The sequence below is a fragment of the Aspergillus pseudonomiae genome (genome assembly GCF_009193645.1).
Source record: "Aspergillus pseudonomiae strain CBS 119388 unplaced genomic scaffold BDV37scaffold_47, whole genome shotgun sequence".
NCBI classification, from domain to species: domain Eukaryota; kingdom Fungi; phylum Ascomycota; class Eurotiomycetes; order Eurotiales; family Aspergillaceae; genus Aspergillus; species Aspergillus pseudonomiae.
The window spans coordinates 110,226-136,375 of NW_022476039.1; the positions used below are offsets into that span (position 1 = coordinate 110,226).

The 26,150-nt window shown below is 47.7% G+C and overlaps 8 protein-coding genes and 1 non-coding gene across 9 annotated transcripts; 5 read left to right on the forward strand and 4 right to left on the reverse strand.

The window, feature by feature from the left end:
* The first annotated feature begins 256 nt into the window (after positions 1-256).
* On the forward strand, positions 257-761 carry BDV37DRAFT_153759 (uncharacterized protein). The gene has a single exon (XM_032079028.1). The coding sequence runs from the start codon at positions 289-291 to the stop codon at positions 655-657; it is 369 nt and encodes a 122-aa protein (XP_031940075.1). The 5' UTR covers positions 257-288; the 3' UTR covers positions 658-761.
* Positions 398-2,288, forward strand: BDV37DRAFT_251989 (uncharacterized protein). Its single transcript, XM_032082363.1, has 4 exons — positions 398-957; positions 1,044-1,325; positions 1,381-1,511; positions 1,571-2,288. The coding sequence occupies exons 1-4, from the start codon at positions 866-868 to the stop codon at positions 2,242-2,244; spliced, it is 1,179 nt and encodes a 392-aa protein (XP_031940076.1). The 5' UTR covers positions 398-865; the 3' UTR covers positions 2,245-2,288.
* A 2,332-nt stretch (positions 2,289-4,620) lies between these two features.
* BDV37DRAFT_295022 (SDR family oxidoreductase/polysaccharide deacetylase family protein) lies at positions 4,621-8,378 on the forward strand (the record flags this gene model as incomplete). Its single annotated transcript, XM_032089769.1, has 7 exons — positions 4,621-4,665; positions 5,313-5,425; positions 5,520-5,647; positions 5,959-6,538; positions 6,601-6,896; positions 6,960-7,337; positions 7,400-8,378. 7 exons carry the CDS (start codon positions 4,621-4,623, stop codon positions 7,870-7,872), a joined length of 2,013 nt encoding a protein of 670 aa, XP_031940077.1. The 3' UTR covers positions 7,873-8,378.
* BDV37DRAFT_153780 (ATP-dependent Clp protease ATP-binding subunit) lies at positions 8,056-11,179 on the reverse strand. The gene has a single exon (XM_032079029.1). It carries the CDS (start codon positions 11,022-11,024, stop codon positions 8,238-8,240), a length of 2,787 nt encoding a protein of 928 aa, XP_031940078.1. The 5' UTR covers positions 11,025-11,179; the 3' UTR covers positions 8,056-8,237.
* A 2,545-nt stretch (positions 11,180-13,724) lies between these two features.
* Positions 13,725-15,308, forward strand: BDV37DRAFT_272619 (uncharacterized protein; the record flags this gene model as incomplete). Its single annotated transcript, XM_032084902.1, has 4 exons — positions 13,725-13,787; positions 13,854-14,003; positions 14,383-15,084; positions 15,165-15,308. The coding sequence occupies 4 exons, from the start codon at positions 13,725-13,727 to the stop codon at positions 15,306-15,308; spliced, it is 1,059 nt and encodes a 352-aa protein (XP_031940079.1).
* A 448-nt stretch (positions 15,309-15,756) lies between these two features.
* BDV37DRAFT_153939 (autophagy-related protein 27) lies at positions 15,757-17,245 on the reverse strand. Its single transcript, XM_032079030.1, has 3 exons — positions 16,892-17,245; positions 16,237-16,756; positions 15,757-16,183 (listed from the first exon to the last, which is right to left on the reverse strand). The coding sequence occupies exons 1-3, from the start codon at positions 17,154-17,156 to the stop codon at positions 15,988-15,990; spliced, it is 981 nt and encodes a 326-aa protein (XP_031940080.1). The 5' UTR covers positions 17,157-17,245; the 3' UTR covers positions 15,757-15,987.
* Positions 17,246-17,934: 689 nt separating this feature from the next.
* On the reverse strand, positions 17,935-18,008 carry BDV37DRAFT_t142. Its single transcript has one exon. It is a non-coding gene; the product is annotated as a tRNA-Val (tRNA).
* A 2,048-nt stretch (positions 18,009-20,056) lies between these two features.
* Positions 20,057-21,113, forward strand: BDV37DRAFT_154007 (tubulin-binding prefolding complex subunit GIM3). Its single transcript, XM_032079031.1, has 4 exons — positions 20,057-20,170; positions 20,228-20,362; positions 20,501-20,568; positions 20,642-21,113. The coding sequence occupies exons 1-4, from the start codon at positions 20,153-20,155 to the stop codon at positions 20,832-20,834; spliced, it is 414 nt and encodes a 137-aa protein (XP_031940081.1). The 5' UTR covers positions 20,057-20,152; the 3' UTR covers positions 20,835-21,113.
* On the reverse strand, positions 20,987-24,392 carry BDV37DRAFT_154014 (transcription factor domain-containing protein). The gene is made up of 4 exons (XM_032079032.1): positions 23,553-24,392; positions 23,376-23,473; positions 22,547-23,320; positions 20,987-22,488 (listed from the first exon to the last, which is right to left on the reverse strand). Exons 1-4 carry the CDS (start codon positions 24,012-24,014, stop codon positions 21,393-21,395), a joined length of 2,430 nt encoding a protein of 809 aa, XP_031940082.1. The 5' UTR covers positions 24,015-24,392; the 3' UTR covers positions 20,987-21,392.
* Positions 24,393-26,150: the final 1,758 nt, after the last annotated feature.

The following is a 26,150-nucleotide window of genomic DNA, read 5'->3' on the forward strand; positions in this document are numbered from 1 at the left end:
TGACGACGCCGTCCCCAATCCATGCCCTGTGAGTTGTCATCCACTGTAATTACACTTTGCGTTGCACGTCCAACTGCACGTTGCTTTATACCATGAGAATCCAGTTCCTCTTGAACACTATTACCCACATTACTAGGGAAAAATCTTTTTCAGCTTGCCAAGTACGGAGTATGCTAATAAGAAAAGCGTTGCCTTCGTATCATGATTTGTCAACAAGACCAGCTAACTAATAATTGCTGTGGACTGAATATTACCCAGGCGTACGCTATACAATGGTTGGTTAGATTAATGGTGCGACCAACTGTACCTACCCGAGTCCCCTTCCAAGCCTCCCTAGGTACGAGAATTTATTACTCCAATTGCCTTCGGGGTAAAAGGATGGCATCGGGGTCCATTAAACCAAATAAGGTAGCAAGCACGACTGGCCGGCCGGCCTTGTGTGACATGAACTCAGTTCCTAAAGCAAATAGTCCCACAGCCGATGGTGGTGTGGATGTGCTGTGTCTTTCCCTCTTTGGGCCTTCTGGTCGATTCTGGTTCGCCTATGAGCTCACAATAATCCTCCCATCACACTGGAACGAACATGGAACGCCATACTTTTCGGTCTTTCCTCCAGTTCCATTTCCATTCTATAGCAATCGTACCTTGATTCTGTAATCTCACCAAGTCAAGGCTGCCGGCTGATCCTTGCAGCCACACACTTCCCCTGGCAAATGTGCCCAATTATACAAAGCTTATCGCAAAAATGTCGGTGCCTCCCCCTCATATATCTACAGGACTTCCTTTAGTCCCTTGCATGGATCTGTTCGGAGTGAATGCCAGTTAACCTATCATTCCCTGCGCTTACAGGTTGCTCTCCGAAAACATGTCAAGCTTCAGTCCAGAGTTTACAAAAAGCTTCGCTCGGGAAACATGGACTCTCTATGCTGTGGGGATGCTGGGTGTTTGCCTACGATTGTAAGTTGTCCTTCAAGCGAGAAACAGAAATCTTATATCCCCGTTACTCTAGTTTGACCGTGCTCTGATCCCATACTCCCTTATAGCGTAGCTCGAATACGTCGTTTAGGAATCCGAAATCTCCAGACAGATGATTACATGATGGTCTTCGCTGTCATCTGGTATACGATCCTATGTGTTTCACTGAACGAAGTCGTCATCGTGGGGGGTTCGAACTTGATGAGTGAAGAAGATATTAAAAACTTGACTCCGGGACTTAAAGCCGATCGTGTGAGAGGAAGTAAATGGGTCTTTGTCTCAGAACACTCATTTGTCCTCGCGGTATGGGCGATGAAGGCCTGTATGCTCATCATCTATGCACGTATAACGTGAGTAGCTTACAGCCAATGTCGACGCGCGTGATCTATTGACTCTATTTGTTAGGGAGGGGTTGCGGCAGAGGAAATGGGTTAATTATCTCGCCGTATATGTCGGCCTCGGTTTTGTTGGTGTTGAATTGTCTCTGTTCTTGATTTGCCGACCCTTATCGATGTATTGGGCTGTGCCTACATCCTGTGAGTTGTTGACCCTCTTGGCATCACTAGCAAAGCAATAACCTGACTGTCTATAATAGATCAATGTTCAAGCTACCAGTACTACGAAATTATCCAAGGATGTATATCGATTTCCGCAGACATTCTGACGCTCCTTATCGGGTTGCCACTTCTGCTGCAAGTACGCGTGCCCCTCAAGCAGAAGCTGATACTTGTGGTTATTTTCGGCATGGGAGTTTTTGTTATTGTTGCAGCAGTCCTGACAAAGGTTTACTGTCTCGTCCCGTCGCTCATCTCATACGTCTACATGAATTGGTACTTCCGAGAAGCAACCGTGGCAGTTCTTGTCACCAACCTACCACTCATCTGGTCTCTCCTTCGCGATGTATTCCCAGCCCTCAAAAGCTGGACAGGGGGATCCAAGCGAGCCACTGATCGGTATCGGTCTGGTCCGTGGACCAGCAAAGCCTCAGAGTACGGCCGGCGTTATGGACCGTCGAGTCAGCTACGCTCAGGCGATTTTAGCATGCATGATTACAACCGAAGCATCGCTACACCTCACAAGCCGGCTTCTGACGTTAGCATACAAGCGAGTGACGATCGGGATGTGAGCGACGATGGCTCCGACAGAGCTCTGAGAATTCGGCAGGACGTTACTGTCACGGTGGAGCGCGAATCCCGGCCTCCCGAATTTTGGGGATCACATCATACCAAGACCGAAAGTCTGAACGGGGTCCATCAACCGCAGCCATGAAGCATACGATTTTTAGCCTAGTGCTTTTTTTTTTTTAAAAAAAAAAAAAAAAAAAAAAAGAAAGAAAGAAAGAAAGAAAGAAAATAATGCTACTTCTGTATATAATACTATTTCTTCCACTCCTTTTGTTTCTTTGTTTCTTTCTTTCTTTCTTTCTGTTTAGGTTGCATTCTGTTACCTGTATATAGCCTCATTTGTTATCCACTACGTTATTTTGAAAGTCTGGGGAGGGGCTCTGTGTTAAGTTATAGTTAGGTAATATACATAGAAATACTACCCCATATGAAGCAGCCTAAACGCACATCATTCTATGATCATCGGGGGGTGGGGGAAATAATTGTCCCAAGAGGGTATCAAGAACGTACGACCACGGTTCTCGAGTGGGCGTTATTGACTCTTGTGGGCCGACACGGATATACGGATGTACAGTAAATACTTACCCCCAATAATGCTCATGAAGGCAAATCGCCATGGTTCCTATAACCAGAGTTGCGAATGTGCAACCAGGGGAGTGGAAGAATTTTGTCGACACAATTGGATGCCCATTTTTTACTCAAGCTTATCGTTATCTCCGTCCCGAAAATACCACGGACTTTAACCGCAGATCTCCCGGTCCCCTTCTATCACGTGAGTGGGGCCCTCCATACGGCCTATTACCGTACCTCTGGATACTTTCACCTTTGGTCGGCCTTATATTGCGTTTCCACAGTACCCCTCAACCTCGGGTGAGAGTCTTGCCGAGTGCCGGCTTTTGTCCGCTCTACGTTGTTCTGTTTCCATGCTAAATCTTTCACATCCCAAAAAGAGATCTCACCAATAAGAGGAAATTGAAGACACGCACACTACTTGTGCTCCACAGGAGACCTCGAGCTATTCCAAGTTTTGTGCCACAGGATTTCTTGTCTTCATACAATTCACGCGATCAACATTGGGGCTGAATTCCCCTGCTTAATGCATATAACATGCTGCAGAATTCCAGATCTTCAAAGCTTACAGTGGCTGGTTGGAAGTCTCCTACCTTTCAGCTTGAGTTTAGCTTGAGTTTAAAAGGGGGGAAGAAAAAGCAGGCACGGATACTAACCGGCATTTCTCATCGGCGACTTGTCATCGATTGTAGTAACCTTGGGTTGTGCCGCAATACCCAGCTGACAAAGTTAAACAAAAAGCCTCTCGGCAACCAAAGTAAAGTATGCGTGTCCTGTTCCACGGCTGTATGGGGTATACTCGACATTGGTGCATACTCCGAAGTAGAGCACGTCGAGGTCCCACCAGCCTTCAGCGCCTAAGAGTGATCACATATCATCCTGCCCACGGTTGGTCATGTTAGTCTCCACTCGGCAAAGGACTGTTTTCGGGAAAGGATCGCAGTTTGTCTCCAAATCGCTTTCGCTGGTTCAGTGTTCAGCTCCATTACCCTTGTCCACGGATCATGTCGAGCCTGGTGGGAGAAGTATATGGCGAGAATTACCTGTGTCGTGCCATAATGCTCCCTACTCCCATTAACGGAACGTTCTAAGATCTACAGTACAAGTCGAGAGTTTGCCGAGTCAGCTCGCCTCCCGAGAATGCAGAGCAAAACAATGGAGAATCCAGAGGTCGGTGTATGTATGTACTTACAGTCTCCAGCGGGTGGTGACCGGCGGAGTAGCATGCCGTGTATACTTCATTATGCAAATAGGTGGATTGATATCAAATCAAGCCAAGCAATCGTGCTTGTTGAATACGAGATACTTACATATTTCATTCAGGTTCTCCTCTAGCGTTTCGTTAAGATTTCTATTTCAGTTATGGAAGGATTACAGACTGCTCGAGCTCGTTTTATACTACTACAACTACTCTAAATGCCCGCCGTTGATACTATAGATGCGCGGAAGCTTGACTATAGCTGATAGACTGTCACTCTCGTCTACGCCATGCAGGAATACTTCAGGAATGACGGAGCAGACTACGCAAATGTCGCTTGTCATATAGTAATCGTCATTGCCCTTCGTAGTAACCTTCCCATGACGAAACGGTTGAAGCGATGCCAGTCTCCCATCTATGTAGAGCTTCTGCGCCCAAAAGAGGAGTTGCATTCCTGTTATACCTTATAGTGAGGTTTGCTAATCACAGTACCTTCCCCGTTGCGGCCAATAGCCATTCACTTATGAGCTCCCCTGAAGATGCAGAGACTGTACTGCGAAGTACAGCATACTTCGCTTGCCATCAACGACTCAGACCTCAGTAATTTTCAAGGACCCAATTGTCACTATCTAAAGGGAAGTCAAACAAATAACTCATGATCTCCTAATTAGCTTACTTTAGATCGAAACGGAGAATGAGCCTTTTTAGGGCTGTCGTTTTAATCAAAATCGTCGTAATGCCAATATACCCAAAATGACTGTTCCCGACTTGGCAAGATTGGTCTATAACCAGCTCACTGTTTGAATTTCGAGAAAATTTATCTGAAACTTCATGGGTAGGTATTAGTGCGAGTCAGTGTTAAGCCCAACGAACTCTGTTGGCGACGAACTGGTGTTTGGAGGGGCCATTTTCTCCACCAGTGATGCCACAGCTGCAACGGAGCGATCCCAGATTACACTCAATGCTACGTACTCCTTTTCTACGGTGGAGCGCGCCGTTGTATCGCAGCATAGCATGAATCTAGCTAAATGTTGACATAGTCTAGGCCGCTTCTATAGTTAACAGGAACTAAAACATTTAGTGCGGACGCGGTCAAAGTCAATGATATTGCCAAGAACAGCACCGAGGACTAAGAGTAGTCTCGACTTGATGCCATTGCGCATCGTCCGTTAGGGTACGGTAGGGTTGTTTCAATTTGAGTGGGAAGCTGGTTACATGTATGAGACTTCAAACTACGCTCTGCCGAATCCTCGTCGGCAGCCAGCCGATATACGAACAAACAAACACAGTGGATTTACAGACAATTACTGTGAGAACTTGCGTTTTCTAAATCCGCAGAATTCAAATCATAAATCAAATAATGATAATCATCATATTGGAAATAACATAAGTCCGTTAACGCACACGTGACTGCCCCGCGGCCTCGTAGATTTATTGATTCCCAGCGTCAACTTGTCAATCTGTCAATCAGCGTAGACACGTGGTATACCTTGTCTAAATCCATCCCTGTTATTTCATTTGAGCCAACTATTGAACCCTGGAGTATAAACATCAGTCGGTACGTCTTTCCTGGTCTGATGTCAGCCGCGGCAGTAGTAGCTAATCTGACTAGTTTATATTACCATAAACCCACGGCCTCCTTATCGTGACAGCTGCAGACTAAACGGTATGTCGGTGCAGCCTTTGGCATATCCCGCCTTCCTGGGCTTGGAAAGCCTCCATGTCTTCATCACCGGTGCCGCTGGTGGAATCGGAAAACAAGCAGTGCGAGAATTCTTAGGTACGTTTACGTTGACTGATGTAACTGTGATATTCTCGATTGGGATATGCAGACTGCTTTATTTACCTTGGTCGCACTCCAGCACAAAGAGGACCACAAGTAAGCTGTTGTATTACTTAAATATGGCGATTGAGAATCTACATTACGCGATTGTATACTACCTCTATTACACCATGCCTTCTGACGGTAGAAGCTGGAGAGGTGGATAGTCTAATTCCCATCATTGCGTTCCACATCTCATGCATTTATGTTCTTTCTTCTTTTTTTTAAATGAATGGCACATTCCATGATCTAACATAATATTTATATAGATCAGGGGTGCAAAGTGACAGCACTGGACATCCAAGCCTTGGAGGTTTCTGATATACAAGGGGAGCCCTACTCCCGGCTACACGTCCTGAAAGGTGATATCACGGACGAAGAATCCGTCCAATCTAATATTGCGCAGGCCAGCAAACGATTCGGGCCTATCAACATTTTGATCGCAAATGCAGGTATCACAGATGAAAGCAAAGACTACCCTATCTGGGAATTGCCAGTGGAGACCTGGGACCAGACATACCTTGTCAATGTCCGAGGAACATTCCTGACAATCAAGCATTTCTTGCGAGCAGCACGTGCATCTCAACAGACCCTTGGTAAAGAACTGGATAACCTAGCTATCGTAGTAACGGGAAGCGAAACGGGAACGTTTGGCCAGGAAGGCCATGCCGAGTACGCATCTGGGAAATCTGCCTTGCAGTACGGCTTGATCCGCAGTGTGAAGAATGAAATCGTTCGCCTCAATAGCAAGGCCCGAATCAATGCTGTTGCGCCTGGATGGGTAGATACACCCTTGATAGAAGGAAGGCTCGACGACCCGAAGGAGATGTGGGCAGAAGCCCAGGCTACGTATGTTTCTCACGTTCAATCCCCTACTGCCGCGCCTCATGGATCCTCGCTAACTAGAGTAGTGTACCTCTAAAGAAAATCGCAAGGCCGGAGGACGTAGCCCGTACAATGGCTTTCCTGGCCTCTCACCGCGCGGCGGGACACATATCAGGACAGTGCTTAAGTGTCGACGGAGGAATGGAAGGTCGCCTGATCTGGAAGGAGAACGAAGCCGTCAAAAAGACAGAGGACCAAGTCGCTCACCCCAAGTCGAGTATAGTCCAATCAATTCCAAGGGTTGTATCAAAGCCAAAGCGGAACAAAATCCGGATAGCCATTTCCATTGACCTAGACGCGGTATCTGGATGGCTAGGGACAGGTAAGCTATCTTTTCCATCTTTAAACAGTCTACAAACGCTGAACAAACCCCTACAACGATCAGGTCAGCATCCCGACAACATCCTCGCAGACTACTCCTCCGGATTCTTCGCCGCCAAAGTTGGCGTACCCCGTCTCCTACGGATGCTCAAAAAGCTCGACCTAGCCGATCGTTGCACCTGGTTCATCCCGGGCCACTCCGCCGAGAGCTTCCCAGAGGAAGTGCAACAGGTAGTCGAGTCAGGCTGCGAGATAGGACTTCACGGCTACGCCCACGAAGGAGCATACCAACTGACAGTGGAGCAAGAACGGGACGTGCTAACGCGGTGTATCGACATTGCAACCAAACTAACAGGCAAGAAGCCCGTCGGATACCGCGCACCTCTATACCAACTGCGCGAGTCCACATTAGACCTACTAGAAGAGTACGGATTCGAATACGGTGAGAGAGTTCCTCCCTTTCTACCCTGACAATCCCACCATTCTAACTCAGTGCAAAAACAGACGCTTCCCTAACAGACCACGACTGCCACCCTTTCTTCGCCCCCAAACGTCCGCCGCTCCAACCCATCAATTTCTCCCTCCCCGCCTCGACCTGGATGCACCCCATCCCACCTACAACAGAAGACCGCCGGCCCCTCGTCTGCGTCCCCTGTAATTGGTACATGGAAGATATGACCCCCATGCAGTACCTTCCTCATACGCACAACTCACACGGCTATACCGATGTCCGCGTGGTCGAGAACCTCTGGCGGGATCGGTTTTTGTGGATTCGCGAGAATGAGGACGAGCCTATCTTTCCCGTCCTGATGCACCCTGATACCAGCGGGATGGCGCATGTCATTGGGATGTTGGAGCGGCTGTTGACATGGTTGAAGGGGTGGGGGGATGAAGTTGAGTTTTGTCAGACGGGAGAGATTGCGAGCTGGTTTAAGATAAAGGAGTTAGAGAGAAGTGGGAATTCGTCAGTTGTATAGGTATAGATACATTAATAATTTTCTTTTCTGAAGTTTAGAACATCTACGATGATTACCATTTGGAAGCATTGATTGGAATGTCAATACCGTTTGTACATTCAATTTAACGTATAGAATAAATTATTTGATTAATACATCCAGGTAATTCAGCTGAATCTATTGTTAAGGCACATCGTTTCAATGCTGTGTACAAAGTGCATATAATATGTCCAAGATAAGAAATATCGACAACAAACGCCAGTATCCATATTCAGGCCAGAGGGAAAAAATAAGTCAAGTTATCATCATCAGTCATCATTCCATGTCTTCAAAAGCATACACCCCCTTTTTATTATTTGCTGATAATCCTTATTTTTTCGGCTAATTTACTCGTAGAGATCCATGTCACCACTGCCGTCTTCCATCTCGGCTATGGCTTCATCTTCACTATCGAGCATATCTTGATCTTCGTCAACCGGGATCTCATGATTCGGCAAGACGTCGATACGACCATCGCGCATGATAACGCGAGCCACCTCGCCATCGAGGATGCTTCCACGGAGGATAAGAATAGCGAGGCGGTTAAGGACTTCACGCTCGATGATCCGAGCCAAAGGCCGAGCGCCATATGCGGGCGAATAGCCTGCGTCGCCGAGGTAGTCTTTGACCTCATCTGTACATTCGATGGTGACGTTTTTGTTGTTTTGCTCCAAGCGCTTCTGAACTTCGTCCAGACGGAGATCGACGATCTTGCGGATTTCCTTCTTCGTGAGGCGATTGAAGATGACGGTGCTAGAGATACGGTTGAGGAATTCGGGAAGGAAGTAGTCACGGAGAGCACCCATGACCAATTCACGAGTTTGAGGGTCGATCCGTCCATCCTTGGTGCTGGGACGAGACAGGAATTCGGCACCCAGGTTGGATGTCATGACAACGATGCAGTTCTTCGCATCGACAATTCTGCCTTGACCATCTGTGACACGTCCGTCGTCCATCAGCTGGAGGAGGACGGTGAGGACCTCTTTGGCTGCCTTTTCAACTTCATCAAAGAGGAGAATGGAGAACGGGCGTCGCCGGAGGCTTTCGGTCAGCTGGCCACCAGCATCATGTCCGACATATCCCGGAGGTGCACCAATCATACGGCTCAAAGAGTGGCGTTCCTGGTATTCAGACATATCGAATCGAATCATAGCCTTGGGGTCATCGAAGAGGAACTCCGCAAGAGCCTTTGTAAGCAAGGTCTTACCAGTTCCAGATGGACCACAGAAGAGGAAACTTGGCGGCGAGTTGGGGTTGCTGAGGCCAGATCGTTGGAGTCGGATTGCATTCGATACGGAGGTCACAGCCTCCTTCTGGCCGACGACTAGCTTGGCGAGGTGTTTCTCCATATTCAATAACTTGTCCTTCTCAGTGGTCTTAAGTCTGGTGACAGGAATACCAGTCCACCGGGCAACAATCTCATTGATCTGATCGGGGCCGACAGCGTCAGCGAGCAGTGTCTCTCCAGCGTCTCCGGAGCGAGAACGCCGTTCTGCATCCGCTTTTGCGCGATCTTCCTCGAGCCTTTCGATCAGAGCTTTGGTCTCCGGAATAGCATAGTACTCCAAGTCAGCAGCGGTTACAGTATCTCCGGACCGCTCTGCCTCGTCTCTCTTGACTTTGAGAGAGTCGAGCTTGATCTTGGCATCCTGAATGGCTTTGCTGCGCTTCTTCTCGCTTTCGTATTTCTCACGCAGCGGGCGCAGTTCCTCGGTAACATTGGCTGCCTCCTGCTTAGCTGCCTCCAAGCGAGCTCTAGATGCGTCGTCTTTCTCGCGCTCAAGGGCATGGATTTCAATTTGCAGCTGTCGGAGCTTTCTCTCCAAGTTATCCAGGGCCTCGGGCTCGGACTCGCGTGTCACTCTAACAGCGGCGGCAGCTTCGTCAATAAGATCGACTGCGGAGTCGGGAAGACGACGAGCGGTCAGGTACCGCGAAGCCAGGGTGGCTGCGGAGACAATGGCACCGTCGAGAATGTTGACACCATGGTGCACTTCGTACTTCTCCTTTAAACCACGAAGGATAGAGATAGTCTCGTTAACAGAAGGCTCCTTCACCAAGACCTGTTGGAAACGTCGTTCAAACGCCTGGTCCTTCTCAATATATTTCCGATATTCGCCTAGTGTCGTGGCACCGATACAGTGCAGTTGGCCGCGAGCCAACATCGGCTTCAGAAGATTAGCGGCATCCATGCCACCCTCACCGCTGGAGCCTGCACCCATGAGAAGGTGGATTTCGTCGACAAATAGAACGATCATTTCCTTAGACTCTTCGATCTCTTTGAGGACTCCTTTCATTCTTTCTTCGAACTCACCCCTGTACTTGCTTCCTGCAACCAGTGAGCCGACGTCAAGTGAAAGCAACTTGCATTGAGCCAAGTTGGCCGGGATATCGGCATTCACGATTCGGCGAGCTAACCCCTCCACAATGGTGGTTTTTCCGACACCAGGCTCACCAATGAGCACTGGGTTGTTTTTCGTTCGGCGACTGAGAATACGAATCACTCGACGAATTTCTTCCTCACGGCCAATGACAGGATCGATCTTTCCCTCTCTTGCCAGGGCCGTCATATCAATGGTGAACTTCTTGAGGTTCTCATTCTCGCTTTCTGAATCCGCTGTCTTGGAATCTACTCTCCTCGTACCGCGAATTTGCTGAACGGCAGAGTCTAGTAACTTGACGTTAGGAATGTTGGCATCTGCTAATGCTCGCTGGACCTGAGAGTCCTGAGCGACAGACACAATCAAATGGTCGATAGCGACGAAGCTGTCCTTCTGGGTTTTGGATAACTCGCTAGCTGACCGGATAACCTTGGCTAGTGCTGGAGAGACACTAACGGACTCAGGTGGAGGATCTTGGCTTGGGCAACGGACCAGGATCTTCATGAGAGAGCGTTCGAGGAGCTGAGGGTCGCCATGGGCGCGTTCAATGACTTGGCGGAAGAGAGGGGCGGAGGCGGAATCGTGTGAGGGGTGCGCCGGAACTTGTTGGTCTTTTGATTCATCTAAGGAAGGATTTAAGAGGGCAACTGCGAGGTGAACAGGGAGTATCTGAGAATGGGAGTATTGTTCAGCCAAACTGCTGGAATCCAGCAGGGCCTTGTTAGCTCTGTCTGTGAATTGAGCACCGTTCATGGTGAAACGGGATGATCAGTTGTGTGTGTTCGAATATATGCAAAGTTAGTTAAGGCAGTTGAGGTAATTAAGAGGAATAGGAAAGGTTGATTTAACTATTATTATAGTTATCTGTATGATTGATAAGAAAAAAAGGAGAAGGATGCTGGTGGTTGGAATTCTTGGATGTCTATATAGCTTGGTGTTGGGCATCCTTTTACCTTCTAGGCCTTCCATGACGACACTAGGGACTTCCACCGCCTTCCAGAAGCACCTATGAAAAGGAGGGGTGAGTTCTTGGTCACTGACGTCACGTGGCGTGGTGGCCTGATTGAACGGGCGACTGTCAGCTACTCTTCAACACACATGACCTGTGTCAACTGGACAATTCTATATACTATGACAGTACGGAGTACGGAGTATGTACATATTGCACGTGCTATGCTTAAGACTCAGTACAACACTTTGTAGTACATCTTCTAATATGCAACTGCATAGCTTCCTACAAGTACCTTGAACTAGTTACGCTAGTCTATACTAGTAGTTGCCTGAATGCCTGAATGCCTTCACTGCCTGGCAGCCTGAGATCAATCTACGCAGTAGTCTACCAGTACGATGGTACATCAGCGTTACTTGTCAGTACACAGTAAGGTACTGGAGCTTCCTACCTTGTTCAGTATTTCCGAGTACCTCCAAGTCCCCACCCACTCCATATGGGCCAATGATCTGCCGGACCGATTATCAACCGGCGACGATGATTGGAGTAGCGGTCGCTGGGTCAACTTCCGACGGTCGAGTCTCGAGTTTCTGCCCATCTAACTTAAAACCTTGATTGTCCCTCAGCTTTTCTTACCCCCACGATGGGATGAATCGTGATCCGATTGAATGCGATTGAACCGTCCAACAAGGAGAGAAAGTACTATACCGCGTTCGGTCAAGATAGGGACACTGGATCACCTGCATTGGCACGATAACTTAAAATATAACCAATGCCGTCCGACCGCTGGTGCCATGAACGGTCAATATGGACCGCGATCGATCTCCATTGGATGTTTCAGACGCATCTGCCCTTGGAAACTAAGGTTACTAGTCCATGACACATCATGACAACGGACGAGAATTCAACTCGGCATGTTTTCCCATCACCATGGACGCCTTGCGTGGTCTGCACGATGCGCGAATAACTCTTCTCATAATACATAATGGTAATGAGAATATTTTTATTATCCGCGGCTTTTTTTTTCTCTCTCTGTCTTAACATCTCTTCTCTTCCCTTTGAATTTTGTTTGTTTTATTTTTCAATTTTGTTTCTAGACTGAGAGATTTTCGGGTCTAGTCCATCCATACATACTAATCAATGAACATCCCTCATCTGGCTCAATCTCGATTTTTTTTAGTTTATTCTTTATGTTATTTTTTCGACTTTTCCTCTTAACCGCCTTGATTTGTATATTAACTCCACGATGTTAAGATCGTCGACTCTCGTTCCTTTTTCTTTCTTTCATCCCACGTTTTTCCCTAACAATCCCCTGTCCTTTACCTTTCTCTCGAGTTTTTTTTTTATCTTCCATCCGCCTCGTCATGACGTCAAAAGTGGGCACGGCCCAAGTTGCCCTGGATTTTTGACGGATGGGATGACTTCAGGCAGCCGACTGTTAGCATATCGTCCCGAGGCATGATTGACTATCCTTGGAACCTTGATCCCCTCCGGTACGTAAGTACTAGCCCGTCCTTGCATCTTGCCTGTCCACTTTTTTCCTCCCTCAGCGCAGGAGCCTCGTTATGCGCCCGTGGTTCAGGAACTGGAGTCCACTTCGTGTCTTGTCTAGACCCTAAGTGCGCCCCTCGGCGCAGGGGATTCGATGAGAAAGGAAGGCAATGCGGCGGAGCATCTGGTAGATCGTAATCCGAATTATCCTAGAGAGGGGACGTTTACCTTGTGGAGGTACTATCATAACAGCTATATCCATACTACTTCTGACTACCCTGCACCGGTGTCAAAATCTGTGATCGGAGAGACCACCTGGTTTGTCCAAGTGGATGTGAATTAGTATCTTAATCGCTGTTTCATTTGGGAAATAGTCGTCAAGCTAAATCTGCAAGTTATCATGCTGCTTCTCCTTCGGTTTGCCATCCATGTCGTAGTCTCTCGTTGCACTTGCTTCTTGGGGAATAATCCTCAGGCGTAGTTTACTTTGTGATAGCATCTCTACTAATCAGAATCATGGAAATTCATTTTGATTTTATTTTAGTATCCTTCGTCAGTGGCTACCATCGTATATTTTTCGATTTTATTTTTGAATTTCTCTTTTCTTATTCTGGGCCCCCTCATCCATCCAAACCCAGCGGCCCTATGAAAATCTATAAGAACCCACTCGTTCCTATCTTTCGTTCCCTAGTTCCAGTTTTTTTTCTTTTTTATCGTGTTCAGTCTCAGTTCCTTATCGACCTGAGTCAGTACTGATCTGGAAACATCTTCTCTCCATTCCCCATACCTACTGAATTCTCTTCATCGCTTTCTCTTCCGGTATATTGCCTCCCGGATCGTCCCCCCATTCTGTGTAAGATTTCAACCAAAGAAGACCAGATATCAGTAGCTACGCCTGTGGTGAAAATCCCTGGCGGTTGGTGTACACTCCATATTGCTCAGAGCCCTTATTTGAATCGTTTCACCACCATTCAAATAGATAGTGTCTGTCGCAGATACAGACTATTGCAAAGATGTCGCAGAAACCCATCTTTGTCGCTACTCACCCGCGCGCATGCTCAACAGCATTTGAACGAGTAAGATAAATCCCTTGGATCCCTCCTAGTCCAACTACATAAATGCGGAATTACTAACATTCGCAGGTCTTCATGACTCGCCGGGATACCATCCAGTGTATCCATGAGCCATTTGGCGATGCTTTCTACTATGGCCCAGAACGACTGGGTACGAGGTTTATGGACGACGAGAAGGTCCGCCTTGAGAGCGGCTTCAGTCAGTCAACCTACAGAACCGTGATGGATAGAATAGAGCGCGAAGCTTCTGAGGTCCGACCCTTGCTCTTTTCTCTTTTCCTCTCTTCCTCTTCTTTGGCTCGTAATGCACCGTCCTGACAGGACGGTGATGGATCGACCTCATTGGCATTCAGAATGCGTATGAGATTGATGTAATCCCTGTGCCCTATTGAATCTCAAGCACGTCTGCATGGCTGTCCCCTCTGGACTTCTGCAAATGCCAGATGAGGCACTCAACCCTTTTCCTCTTTTTTCTCACTTTTCCCACCGAAGGTGTCGGATCTCAATTCCCATCTCGCAAGTGAACCACGATTTTCTCTTGTTTTCCTTTAGATTGTCACGTCGTGGTCTTCAAGACGAGTCACTTACCGGATCACAGGGCAAAAGAGTTTTCATCAAGGATATCATCCACTATCTCCTTCCACCAGGCGGGAAGCCAGCCAGTATTGCGCCATCTCTGCTTAAAGTGAAGCGTGGTGTCGGCACTGAGACCAACGGTCATGTCGAAGCTGGGCAAAGCACCAAGCAGACGTCCCAGTACCCATACCCCACAGAGCCAGAGCCAGGTAACCCCACCGTCATGCCCAAGGAACTTCTCTCCAAGTTCCACTTTGCCTTCCTTATCCGCGACCCCCACTTCAGTGTCCCTTCATACTACCGCTGCACCATTCCCCCTCTGGACGACGTCACCGGGTTCTATTATTATGATCCGGCTGAGGCTGGATACGACGAGACCCGTCGGACATTCGACTACCTGCGGAGCGTCCACCTGATCGGGCCTCATATCGCAACGAAGGAGCAGGACGCAGACGAGATCGACAACAAGCTCAGGCCCGTGGTCAACGGGGTTGGTGCGGCGCACGAATCGGCTGAGATCTGCGTCGTCGATGCGGACGATATGCTCGAGAAGCCGGGTGCGATGATCGAGGCGTTCTGCCGCAGCGTGGGCATCGACTATGACCCGTCGATGTTGGACTGGGACGATGAGTCCGAACAGAAGCAGGTGTGCGATGCATTCGAGAAGTGGAGGGGATTTCACAACGATGCCATCGAATCGAAGGGCCTAACAGCCCGGAAACATGTAAGTTCGCAGCAACAAAATAGAGCCAGCAACGTCTGGACAAGGGGGGGGGTAAACAGTCACTAAACCATGTTCACCAGGGTCGTCCCGTGAAAACCGAAGAGGAATTTGACGCCGAATGGTGCAAGAAGTACGGCCCAGAGGCTGCCGCCCTAATCCGTAAATCAGTGGATGAGAACATGGCGGATTACCTGTATCTCAAGCAGTTTGCCATGAAAGTGTAAGTCGAAAGGAAGAGATGAGGAGGAATTTAGGTTGCAGGAGAACAGACAGGAGGAATCCACTTTTTCTTATTAGGTTTCCTGGGTTGTTTGCTTGTCTGTTCAATGCCGGTGATGATCATGATGAGATATTAGCTCTGATGACGCCATTTGATACTCCGCGCTCATTCGTGTTGTCCTTTTCTTTTTGAACTCTCCTTGCGTTGGATCCTGGGGTTTTCTGTTTGAATTACTGTTGTATCGTGTTGTATTGGGAGACTGAGTCTCATCGCTGTTACAAAGTTGTTTTGTTTTTTTGACCCTGCGTAGAAGTCCGAGTAGATTCAGGTAGGGTACTCTATACAGCCTCGGCAACACTACAACATACCATAGACACTACAACATACACCATAGAGTTAGAAATTAGATTCCGCTCACCCTACCCCGTATTCTGCACCAAATGTCTATTATTCAAAATGTGTAATGGTATATAGAGGGAAAAGCCAGAAAGACCAATGCATATCATTCATCGTACAGTACTATCATGCACGTGCCCAATCCACCCAGTCTGCAACTACCTTTCATAGAGGTTTTCTGAGATAATATCGCACACACGGCCCCATCGTGCTGTAGAAACAAAAAGCGATCCCAAAACATAAATGAGCGAAAGAGAAATACCTCCACCACGCTATACCTCACGGCATTATACCGCACTGTAACCGCCTCTGGACCCCGATCCTTGGAGCGTGTTGATCACCCGACGGAGCCAATCCTGGAAGATATAGGGGATATCCCGGATAGTGTCGCCGTGAGGGAGGAGATCCCATCCTCGGGCGCCGTAGCGGTTATAGTTAAGCCAGGAGCCAAAGATAAGGTAAGCAGCGATGCAGAGGAAGAGACTGAGACTCATAATTAGCATCCATATAGATCAGGGATAATGAAAGGAACATACATAATAATCAACCAAGTAAAGAAACCCCAGTGACTAGACGAGTCACCTTTCTTTCCTTCCAGGTAATGATCACAGGCATACTTGGTCTTCCAGTTCAGCTTGAGCACATACGAGTCGTCATCGGCCTTTCCGAAACTCTTGAATTGGAGACTGTGCGACCGGTCTTTTTCCTCGTCAGGCGGCTGTTCTTTATCATCCCCACCTTCTGCGCGTCTCCGCTCGGCCTCTTTCTTCTCGTCGTCGGTCTCATCGGCCGTCTTGAGGCCTTCTAATCCTGACCGTTCAGGATCACATTGGAACTCGAGCACCGCGCCCGCATCTTTCTTCTTCCCCTCGTCATCGACGTAGTTGCCTCCGGAAAGTTTGACCAGTAGGCCCTCCTCATCCGGGTCGAGTTTCTTCAGCCGGGTGATCTCAGGGTCTTTGGTTCCGTGGCCAAGATGCTCGAGTCCGACGATGGGGAAGGCACGGCTTGTTTCCTCGGAGCCGTCGACCGGGTATTTGTATTGGAATCCACAAACTTGGATATAGAATAGTTAGTATTGTGCATTGTTTGTTTAGGTAGGTTGAGTGGTTAGGAATATGACCAAGGTCCGGGGTGTTGAGTCTTTGTATGAAGAGCGGATAAAAAAAAAAAAAAAAAAAAAAAACATACTGTTCTTCGATGTCCCGCACTTCAGATGGCCCTTGATCGAAGCTCCCTTCAGAATGTTACATATGTTCAGTACATATGTGGTGTTCACGACGTGTTCCTCTGTTTTCTCGACATTGTAGAGCGAGTGGACACCGCCCAGCTCACTTAGGTCATACTTGAACCCGTCGACGTTGATGTGAGCGCAGTCAAAGCCACTTGCGGCGCTTAGACTCGGTAGTAAGGCGGAGGAGAGGATAATCGAAGAGAGGCCTGCGGGTATTCGCATGGTGTAGACGTGAGGGAGGGAGGGTAGACGAAGGGCGCCGGTGTCGTCGGTGTATTGCCTCGTCACGGTTTGGTGATAGCAGTGTTGCTGCGGTGATCAAGGCGACAGAGCTTGACTTGATACAATCTAGAAAAATAGCTCTTGAGATATCACCCTATATTTGTGGGTTTAGTGCTATATGGTGGTGAAGATTGATTTGATGGAAGGCTGGGATATCGACGGCCGGTATGTTATGTTTGGTGACGATAGCTTTGGTTTGGTCGTTCGGGATTATCTTTCTTTTCTCCGAGACCAACGTCAACCACTGCTGCTGTATAATTATGTATCAATGGATACAGAGAGGATCACTCCAGTAATCCAGTGATATACTTCAGGCTTCAGTTTGAGACTGGAAACATATAGGACAGAGAGACTCTATTAATGTGTTGTAAATATGCTCTTGTGTTGCTACAGTACTTACTCCGGGGCACTTCCTCAGAGCACATGACATGGCCGATGATGATGTCACCCGACCGAGAACCAATCAGCTTACTACGGAGTACATCTTGTCTCTGAGTACATGGATGCTACCTAGTCGCGAAGAAAACATCAATGCGCTTGGCCAACAGGTTGCAGTGAGAGTGAGTTCATCGGACACTGCGGAGTATACCTTTGTTCTTGTTGAATATGCATATAAGGACGAATGGAGTACCGAGTAGACCAGGACGCTATACTGCGCAGTAAACAAGAGAGGAAAAAGAAAGGAAGAGACAAAAAAAAAAATATATGCAAAAAGAAATGACCAGACTGGGGCTCGATCCCAGGACCTTATCGGTGTTAACGATACGTGATAACCAACTACACCATCCGGCCAACTTATTGGAAAACGGTTCCCGTTTAAATCTTAACAAGCAATACAAAAAAAAGGCATTCTCCTATTCTCCCACATTCAAAGTTATTGTAGTATACTCAGCCCCGGGCTCTATCCAAGAGCGTCAGTTCGTTCATGGTATACCCTAGACCCTTAGATGAAGAAGAATAGTCTCTCTTTTAACCTTCCTACGTCGAGAGGTTTTATCATAGTCAATTACAGGGAAATCAGTAAGGCAGGCCATGAAATGATATATATAAATTCCGCATAATATGCAGGTATTCCCTTGCATATAACATCAGACATTTTCCAGCAGCAGGCCTGGACATAGCTTCTATCGTCCAAAGAAAAATACACATCACACCAAAACGAATGTGAGTTTCAACACGAAAGGAATGAATATAAACACGTCTAGCCCCAAAACAAGAATCTGGATATAATCCAACGAAATGATTAGTACCGTCCCAAGCCTTTCCATCCTGCAAAAACATTTCGATTTCGTGTCATAGTCCAGCACTCGAAGCAGCCCAGTAGCCTGATAGAAATTATGATGTTGTTCAAAGGCGCTAGATCGTTGTTGTGCTCAATGACCGCTTCTTCAAACACTGAGCTTACCCGCAATACTGCGTCATCACTTGATGGATCTCGTCTGGGACGGAATCAGCTATAGCTCTACCCTATCCACAGGAGATATGCGATACTCACCATCCGAGACGGGGCCACATTTTGATTCCACACATGGTTTGACAGAATTCAATATCGCCTGCGAATGGGAGCAAATGCACCTGATATCAACACCGCACTCGGGTGCCGATTGCTGTATACCTTGCTGAATACAAGGTTTGGCGCAGCTGATGTCCTGTGCATTTGCGATGGCAGCAGGGATAAGCGCAGCGAGTACAGAGAGTCTCATCTTGAACGGTAGACGGCGATAAATGAGTTGGGTTTACGTTGGGGGATCAAAGTAACGTGAATCGCAGATGAAAGTGAGGAAGGAGAAAGAGACAGATGCGGCCTTTATATACTATTAGTATCTTTGACCAAATGCAAGACCGGATCTCATATGCTCTCATTTAGATGAGATTTGCATGCATGTCTCAATTGTTACCATAAAACAGTGTCTTCCAGATGGTGTGTCGCACCTTAGGAGCGAATCGGGATACCAACTGAGAGAAGATGGGGTACTGAGGTACTGAATATGCATATCATGTGAGGGATCTGATAAGACATTCAATAGTCGTGCCTCGACCTACGTACTACGTAGTAGTCTGGTAGTCTCCAGTGATGCACAGCAAACAACATAAGAACCACATATATTGAACCTGAAGCGCAGTTCAACCGCCCCGCACAATCCACAGTTTATCTAACCAAAGGGCCCCTTACTGAGTGTGAAAGCCTCCGGCCTCACTAAATGTGAAGTTTCCGAGCCCTTGACCTGGCTTGCATCTCTTCGATCCACTTTGTGGATTTGAATATCAGTCCCTTGCTCCAACCATCGAGTTAACACCGATTAAGTCTCCGAATCTGGGCCGACCACTCTAGCCAGCCAGATGAGATAAAGGCCTTAACACTTGTCTTCGTCAGAACTCTCCATCTTAAGATACAGTAGCACTATATACTGCGAGACAGGTATTTTGACGATCCATACTCTATAGATTATGCCCCGGCATCCCAGAACCTCAAGATCATTATCGAGCACGAGTAATCAACGCTTCTAACCCCCTGGGATGAGCCCTGTCAACACACACACACATGGGATACTTTCTGGGAGCTATTTCTGAGTGTTTGCCAGGGCTCTATCGGCCTCTAGAAGTATGTCCCGACTGTAGGTCATGTTCTTCCAATTAGAAGGGATGCCACGTGCCGGGCATTTCGTCACAGTCGACTTCTTCTCCGGGATATAAACAAAAAGTAGGTAGATGTATGTATGGAGTATCAATATAACGCACTTATATGAGGACAACAAGCTTCAAGTAACAAGCCCATGAAAACAATCAGCCACAACATCCCCGCCAAGAACAGCCGTGCACAGACCACCCACCGAAACCACATCCAACCAAATTAAACTCAAGATCTATCAAGACACAAAACCCTCCACCCCTCCCCTGTACTATAAGATATAAAAACCGACAACCCAGTAGCAAAAATGATGCAACATCGCATGGTAAGTCGGCTCAAGTTTCCCGGTCCAACATAGCCGAGCTAATCAAACACCCCACAGCTCTCGAAAGAAGACGAAGTCTCCGCGGCAGGCGAAGAGAATGAGGTCCGTCGCGAAGACCAGGAGAAGATCAACCGCTTCAGTCGTCTTCATCAACGTGAGACGCTGCTAGAGGAGCAGTTGAAGGCCAAACAGGTTGGTTTTTGCCTATCCCGTGTAATTGTTTGCGTTTTTGTATATCTTCTTTTCGAGTCACTGGCTCCGGGAAGCGATGCGTTGATACTATCATGGCTTTTGTGGTCCGCATACTGACCTATGATGTCTATATCGCAGAAAGATAAAGAGGATCTCGAGGAGATTTCTACGGAGCTGGAACTGGCCGATGAGGATGAACTAGTGCCGTGAGTGTTCATTTATTTTAATTTTCGACTCGGTTTTCCTGCTTCAAAGTATTTTTCGCTCTGACTCGAACAGGTACAAGATTGGGGACTCCTTCTTCCAACTTCCCCTTGCTGATGCTCAATCTCTCCTGTCTTCATCGACGGAGCAGATCGACTCCGAGGTGTCGGGGCTGGAGGAGAAGTTGAGCGATCTGCGCGACGAATTGCAGCAGTTGAAGGTGGCGCTGTATGCGCGTTTTGGACGGAGTATTAACCTGGAAGTCTAAATTATCATCGTAGTATTCAAGGGTCTCAAGGATCTGTGGAATATGCAGTATGAGGGTGGATTGAAAGGTTCTATCATTAATGTATAGAGGTCAAAATAAAATCATGATGTCACTGTATATGAAACATAGTCTATTTGTCTAATAAGACAAGGTGAATTTTACAACACAGAAATGCATCTTGATGGTATGCTCAATGTAATCAAACGTATCGTATGGATATCAAAGATTCGGTCGTAAGACATATCTCGTTTCACATGCTCCACTGAACCCCAGACCATCATCTAGACAGATAATACAAATAGATAATACAGTCCACCTCCTCCCTGGCGAAGAAAGCCGTCGCTGCCCTGGGCGCCTGTGTCCTTGGTTTGTCTCGTAAGTTTTTAATCTGCAGAGTGTTGACTGCTCTAAGCCGGTCCTCAGGGCCCGCTTTATATGAACTGACGATGTTTCATGGTCTTTCACAAGCTGACGCCGCTAGAGTGGGTATCGATATGGAGACAAGGGTATGCGGGAGAGCCGCAAAGTATCAAATTATGAGCGACAGATCCCGTGGTATTAGATGATGCTTGCGATTGTCATGCGTGAATGAGATGAGGCCGACTGTGGCTGAGGTGCTGGCTCATCACCTCCAGGGCTAGTCTGCACATCCATTCTGTTATACTCCTGCTGTTGCTTTTGCTTCTCGCTGATTAGATATTGAACCGTCTGTTCAACCCAGTCCCACCCTTCCCAATCTTCTACTTCCCCTGTAGACAAATTGTCTCGGGCACTGGGGTGTGGCATTGGGACAGGACTACCGAAGTCAGTCAATGTCTCCAGCTGAGAGCCAGTCTCGCTGCCTTGCCACACCCAGCTGCCACCAGTTGTACCTTGCATGTCGCCCGACACGTATGCCAACATTTCTTCGTCTCGCTCAAGATCCCCACCGTCGGGGTGACGTAGCCGGTCCACAAGGCACTTCAGGAAAAATGCGATGTACCGCCCACAGGCCGCATTGACCGCTCGGGAGTCTCCAACCACAGCACTTGCCCGGACGCACACCAGTGCGGCATCATATTCCTGGCGGAATAGCAACACTAGCACACAACGCCAGATGTGGGTGCAGAGCACAGTTCCCGCAGAGGACGCCAACAAAGGCCGCCAGTCATCATCCCCAGGAGGCGAAGAGTAACCATGAGGACCCGAAGGAGCCCGCATGCAGCGTGAAAGGAGGTGAGCAGTGTCCTGAGAGATTGAAACACAGTAATCAAGCGCCAACGAGCGGACCTCAGGGGCACAGAAAGGGGAAATATTATGACGATAGAGGATGAGACGGGCGTTTTGCAGGTAGATGAGTGGGAGGATAGAGCGGGGGTCGAGGTATTGGTCGGACTTCGGATGGTACTGCGGGGGAAACGTGGCCTGACAAGTTTGAAAATGTCGCTCGAATATTTCCAGGGTTGCCGGGCTGATCGTGGAGCTTCTCAACGTCCGGACCAATTGACCAATTGACCGAACGACATGTATAGTGGCCAGGAGTGGAGTAGTCTGTTGGCCTTCCGCCACAATGCCACCTTCTGAAATACCCCGTTCGTCGACTGGACAAGGAAGATCAACATCGCAATCTTGATCGTTGATGAGGACTGGTTTTCCCATTTCCAGGGCGAGAAGCCTAAGGAGATAACAGTCAATATAACGGAACTTTGTGTCATGGGGGACTTGAGTCACACCTGTCCCAGGCATACACCCCCCACCATACCCGCTTGCGCATTTCCCCTTCGAGGGCTGACCACGGCCCCGACTCAATATGCAGTCCTATCTCCTGTGCAACCCTCACTGCAGATCCGATCCATACCCAGCTGGCTGACTTTGCGTTGACCTCGTAAAGAAAAAGACTAACCAAAAGCGCGGCTCGGGCTTGATCCAAGGTGAAATTGTCCTTCCAGACATCGATGACCCCGCAGGAGATTCGTATGAATTCTTTACCGTCGTTTTCCCTAGTCTTTTCCAGTGTGTGAAGTGAACCACAAGCGAAGATACCAAACAGAACGGCCGCCCATTCTCGAGGTAGGCCCAGAAGGGAACCAGTTTGGTAAACCTTTTCATACTCCGCCACGAAGCTAGGCCAATGAACTACTGGCAGAACCGAATGAATACATTCATAGTATTGCATGAGGAGACGGTCTGCAACCTCCTTCGGGGGAAGCGGCGGAGGGTCGGACGTCAGGAGCGATTTCGGACCCGGCTGGCGATACGGAGTTGGTACTTTTAGAATTCCTCTTCCATACTTTCGCAGATTGGCTCGAGCTTCGGTTAGGTCCTGTGATACCGGAGCTCTTGGCTGGCGCGGTGGCCGATACCCAATGTCAGGGAGCTTCAATTGAGACTGTCCGATTCCATCAACATCGAGATCAATCAGGTTGTCCGGCCTTAACATGCCCGATCGCAGTTGTTGTAGTTGCTGCTTGGTCGACAGAAGCTGTTTCTCTAAGTCCTGTACTTGCCTATGACTCAATTAGAACGACAAGGCTTTTTATAACAGGTATCCGTGGTACAAACTTGATAGACGACATGCGCCTGTTAGTTTCCTTCGTGAACTGGCATCGCACTTTGCGATTTGTACATTCTGTACAACTAGACGACTCCGAAGCGTCACACTGAACCGGGGAAAGTTAACAAAACCGCCTTGGATGATCTTAAGCCAAAAGGACAGGGGCGTCGGCGAAAACTCGGTACCTTGACTTTGCGCTCACGACATGCATCACAACTAGGGTCTTTCCTCCTCTGACGATAGGCTCTCTTTTGTTGTAGCGGCTGCTGCATTTGCTGCTGCTGCCCGGCACCACTGGGCTGAGGAAGAAGCCCCGACGACCCTGGGGCCGAACCATTGAGTGGTGGCGCATCCGGAAGAATAGAGGCGCCTTCGGCCGGCGAGCCGCTTGATTCATAGGATCGTGAGTATGATGAAGGAGGGGGAGGCGGGGGAGGGTTTGCCATCTGGTGCGGCAGGGGTTGCAAAAGATGAGCCATTCTCAATCCGCTGGCGGGTCTACTCGGCGGAGCGGAAAGAAGAGTAGGTGGAGGGCCAGCCTGTGGAAAAGGACCTGAGGGAGATGTTACCGATTGCACCGGCGGCAACTCATAGGAAACGCCCGGTTGCCCTTGGCTATTCGGCGAACGGAAATACTGCGTCTGCATCTCGAGCCACCGAACGCCAACTCATAGAGGGAGAACAAGAAATACTAATGGGTGAAGTATGGCGAAGGGCGAAATGATTCCGAGTGGAAAGGAGTGACAACCCAACAAATCCCGACACGTGCAACCTTAACTTATTTTTTTTATGGCTCCCTCTCTCTTTCCTTTTCTTTCTTTTCTTTATCCCCTTGTGTTCAAATTTTCTCAATAGAGCGGAGACAAGAAACAAGAAAACAAAGAAGAGAAACAAAAGACAAGAAAAGATGGAGCAACCCCCGAATCCACCCAAGCCGGATGGTAATGGGAAGCTCGAGGCTTCTCCTTTGTATATATGGTTATGACACTAGTCCAGCGTGTCAAGTTACCAATGATTGAAGTGAAGAACGGAAAGCAAGAATTGAGATCCCGACGGATCGAAACCAATGGATAAGGGAGAAATCCCGAGTGGTGGCGAGTGAGTTGCCAATTGGGATTGTGTATCACTTTAAGTTGGGACGATGGTTGACGCCTGAGGCAACCGGTATAGTCCCAGTAACGTAATATAATAGAGGAGATTATAACGCAGAGCGGATGGATACTTCTATTACCTAGCCGAACGGGCAGGTACGGTACGATAAGTTAGGTCGTTGTCGTTCAGTCGGGGAGAAATTAAAGTTCACGTTGCTGGGTGTGTCGACATGAATTGCGCTGTTTGCGGATAGATGGAGGTTGTTAAACCATTACTTTGTTTCGTTCAAAATTTCTCCACCGAGCAGTTTGCTAAATACCGAGGTCGCCGTGAAGGGTTGTGTGAGAGCCAATGATGGGATATGATCGGTTGAAAAAAGGAGTGGGGTCCCAGCGTGGGAAGTATGCTTCTTCTAGAAACAAGGAGGAAGAGAGGAGGGATGGAATTAAGGAAAGGAAGGGAAGAAGAGAAGGAAGAGAGAGAGTGAGGCAAAAGCAAAAAATGGTTACCGGAGAAGAATGACCGTATGGAATGATATTATAGTGATGATGGCCAGTGGTAATTTTAAAAATAAAGAAAAAGTAAAAAAGAACAGAAAATAACATAATAATAAAATTTAAGCATCAAACCGTCGGGGGTGAAGAAATAAGATGATGATGATGAAATTTCCCTTCTGTATTTATTTTATTTCATTTTCATTTTTCTATTTCTCATTCTCTTGCTCTGGTGTCCCTCAAATTTCTTTCTCTTCGTTTACTAGGAATTTCTTGTAAGAAACTACATCTCCAGAAGAAGAATTCTTTGCGATATCATAGACCCTAAAAGGAACATCGATCGACATGATGAATTAATTTCCCAATGCCACGCGCTCAATGCGTCAAGTACTTTATCCTAGACACGCCTACTAAGTAATCGGCCGGGACGGACTCCATTCTCCAGGGTCTTCCTTCGTTCAAGAGCCAGGAAGCGACTCCGAAAGTCTCTCGGCTGACCCCAGTTACTTCTAACCATGGGCTGAAACGACACCGGCTCCTACTCAAATCAGATCGTGAGGAAGGTGGAGATTAAGTAAATTGGAGCTTACTGCAGAATTTATCTTTCTCAGGAATCTTCTGCCGACAGGCCTTCTTTTTGAGTTTTTCTCCGGAGTAGTATCTTTTCTTTGGTTTAGTTGGATTTAGTGTCGCTTAGCTTGATCGTTAGCCTTTTTTTTTCTTTCTTTCCTTGCTTTTCCTATTCTTTTTTCCCCCCATTTTTTCCATTTCTCTTTCTTCCCCCCCAATTACCAAAGTAAGAGTCAGAGAGGGGGTGGAAAAAAGAAGAAGAGAAAGAGTAAAGGGACACTGGGGTATAAAGAGGGGTATTAAATCTTGGTGGTGGACGAGGTTTATACCTCGAGGTATCCTTATTTTCACTGTGAAACGGCCATGGTGGTGAAGGAAACATACAATGTACAGTACATACATACAGTACATGGTGCTCCAGAAGTATGTTCCTGTCATCCACTTAATATATTAAAATCGATGTGAGATTCGGATATCTTCCCGAAATCTATTAAATCCGCGACGAAACCCGACAGTGTTCATACCTGTAGATCGCAGCGTTCGTATGTCTCGAGTTACGGAGATATTACTACCATTCTGATCTATTTCTACCGTGCTCATCAACAATCGTAGTACTCTTTATAAAAC

Excerpts from the sequence above, each read along its gene's own strand:
- BDV37DRAFT_153759 (XM_032079028.1), top strand. The coding sequence starts at position 289 with ATGGTGCGACCAACTGTACCTACCCGAGTCCCCTTCCAAGCCTCCCTA.
- BDV37DRAFT_251989 (XM_032082363.1), top strand. The coding sequence starts at position 866 with ATGTCAAGCTTCAGTCCAGAGTTTACAAAAAGCTTCGCTCGGGAAACA. Across the intron at positions 1,326-1,380 it reads ATCATCTATGCACGTATAAC|GGAGGGGTTGCGGCAGAGGA; the intron begins GTGAGTAGCTTA and ends TCTATTTGTTAG. Across the intron at positions 1,512-1,570 it reads TTGGGCTGTGCCTACATCCT|ATCAATGTTCAAGCTACCAG; the intron begins GTGAGTTGTTGA and ends TGTCTATAATAG.
- BDV37DRAFT_153780 (XM_032079029.1), bottom strand. The coding sequence starts at position 11,024 with ATGAACGGTGCTCAATTCACAGACAGAGCTAACAAGGCCCTGCTGGAT.
- BDV37DRAFT_153939 (XM_032079030.1), bottom strand. The coding sequence starts at position 17,156 with ATGCGAATACCCGCAGGCCTCTCTTCGATTATCCTCTCCTCCGCCTTA. Across the intron at positions 16,757-16,891 it reads GTGCGGGACATCGAAGAACA|TTTGTGGATTCCAATACAAA; the intron begins GTATGTTTTTTT and ends TCTATATCCAAG. Across the intron at positions 16,184-16,236 it reads TTTACTTGGTTGATTATTAT|TCTCTTCCTCTGCATCGCTG; the intron begins GTATGTTCCTTT and ends TATGAGTCTCAG.
- BDV37DRAFT_154007 (XM_032079031.1), top strand. Across the intron at positions 20,363-20,500 it reads AGCAGTTGAAGGCCAAACAG|AAAGATAAAGAGGATCTCGA; the intron begins GTTGGTTTTTGC and ends TCTATATCGCAG. Across the intron at positions 20,569-20,641 it reads GATGAGGATGAACTAGTGCC|GTACAAGATTGGGGACTCCT; the intron begins GTGAGTGTTCAT and ends TGACTCGAACAG.
- BDV37DRAFT_154014 (XM_032079032.1), bottom strand. The coding sequence starts at position 24,014 with ATGCAGACGCAGTATTTCCGTTCGCCGAATAGCCAAGGGCAACCGGGC. Across the intron at positions 23,474-23,552 it reads GTCGTGAGCGCAAAGTCAAG|TGTGACGCTTCGGAGTCGTC; the intron begins GTACCGAGTTTT and ends TCCCCGGTTCAG. Across the intron at positions 22,489-22,546 it reads GGGGTGTATGCCTGGGACAG|GCTTCTCGCCCTGGAAATGG; the intron begins GTGTGACTCAAG and ends TTATCTCCTTAG.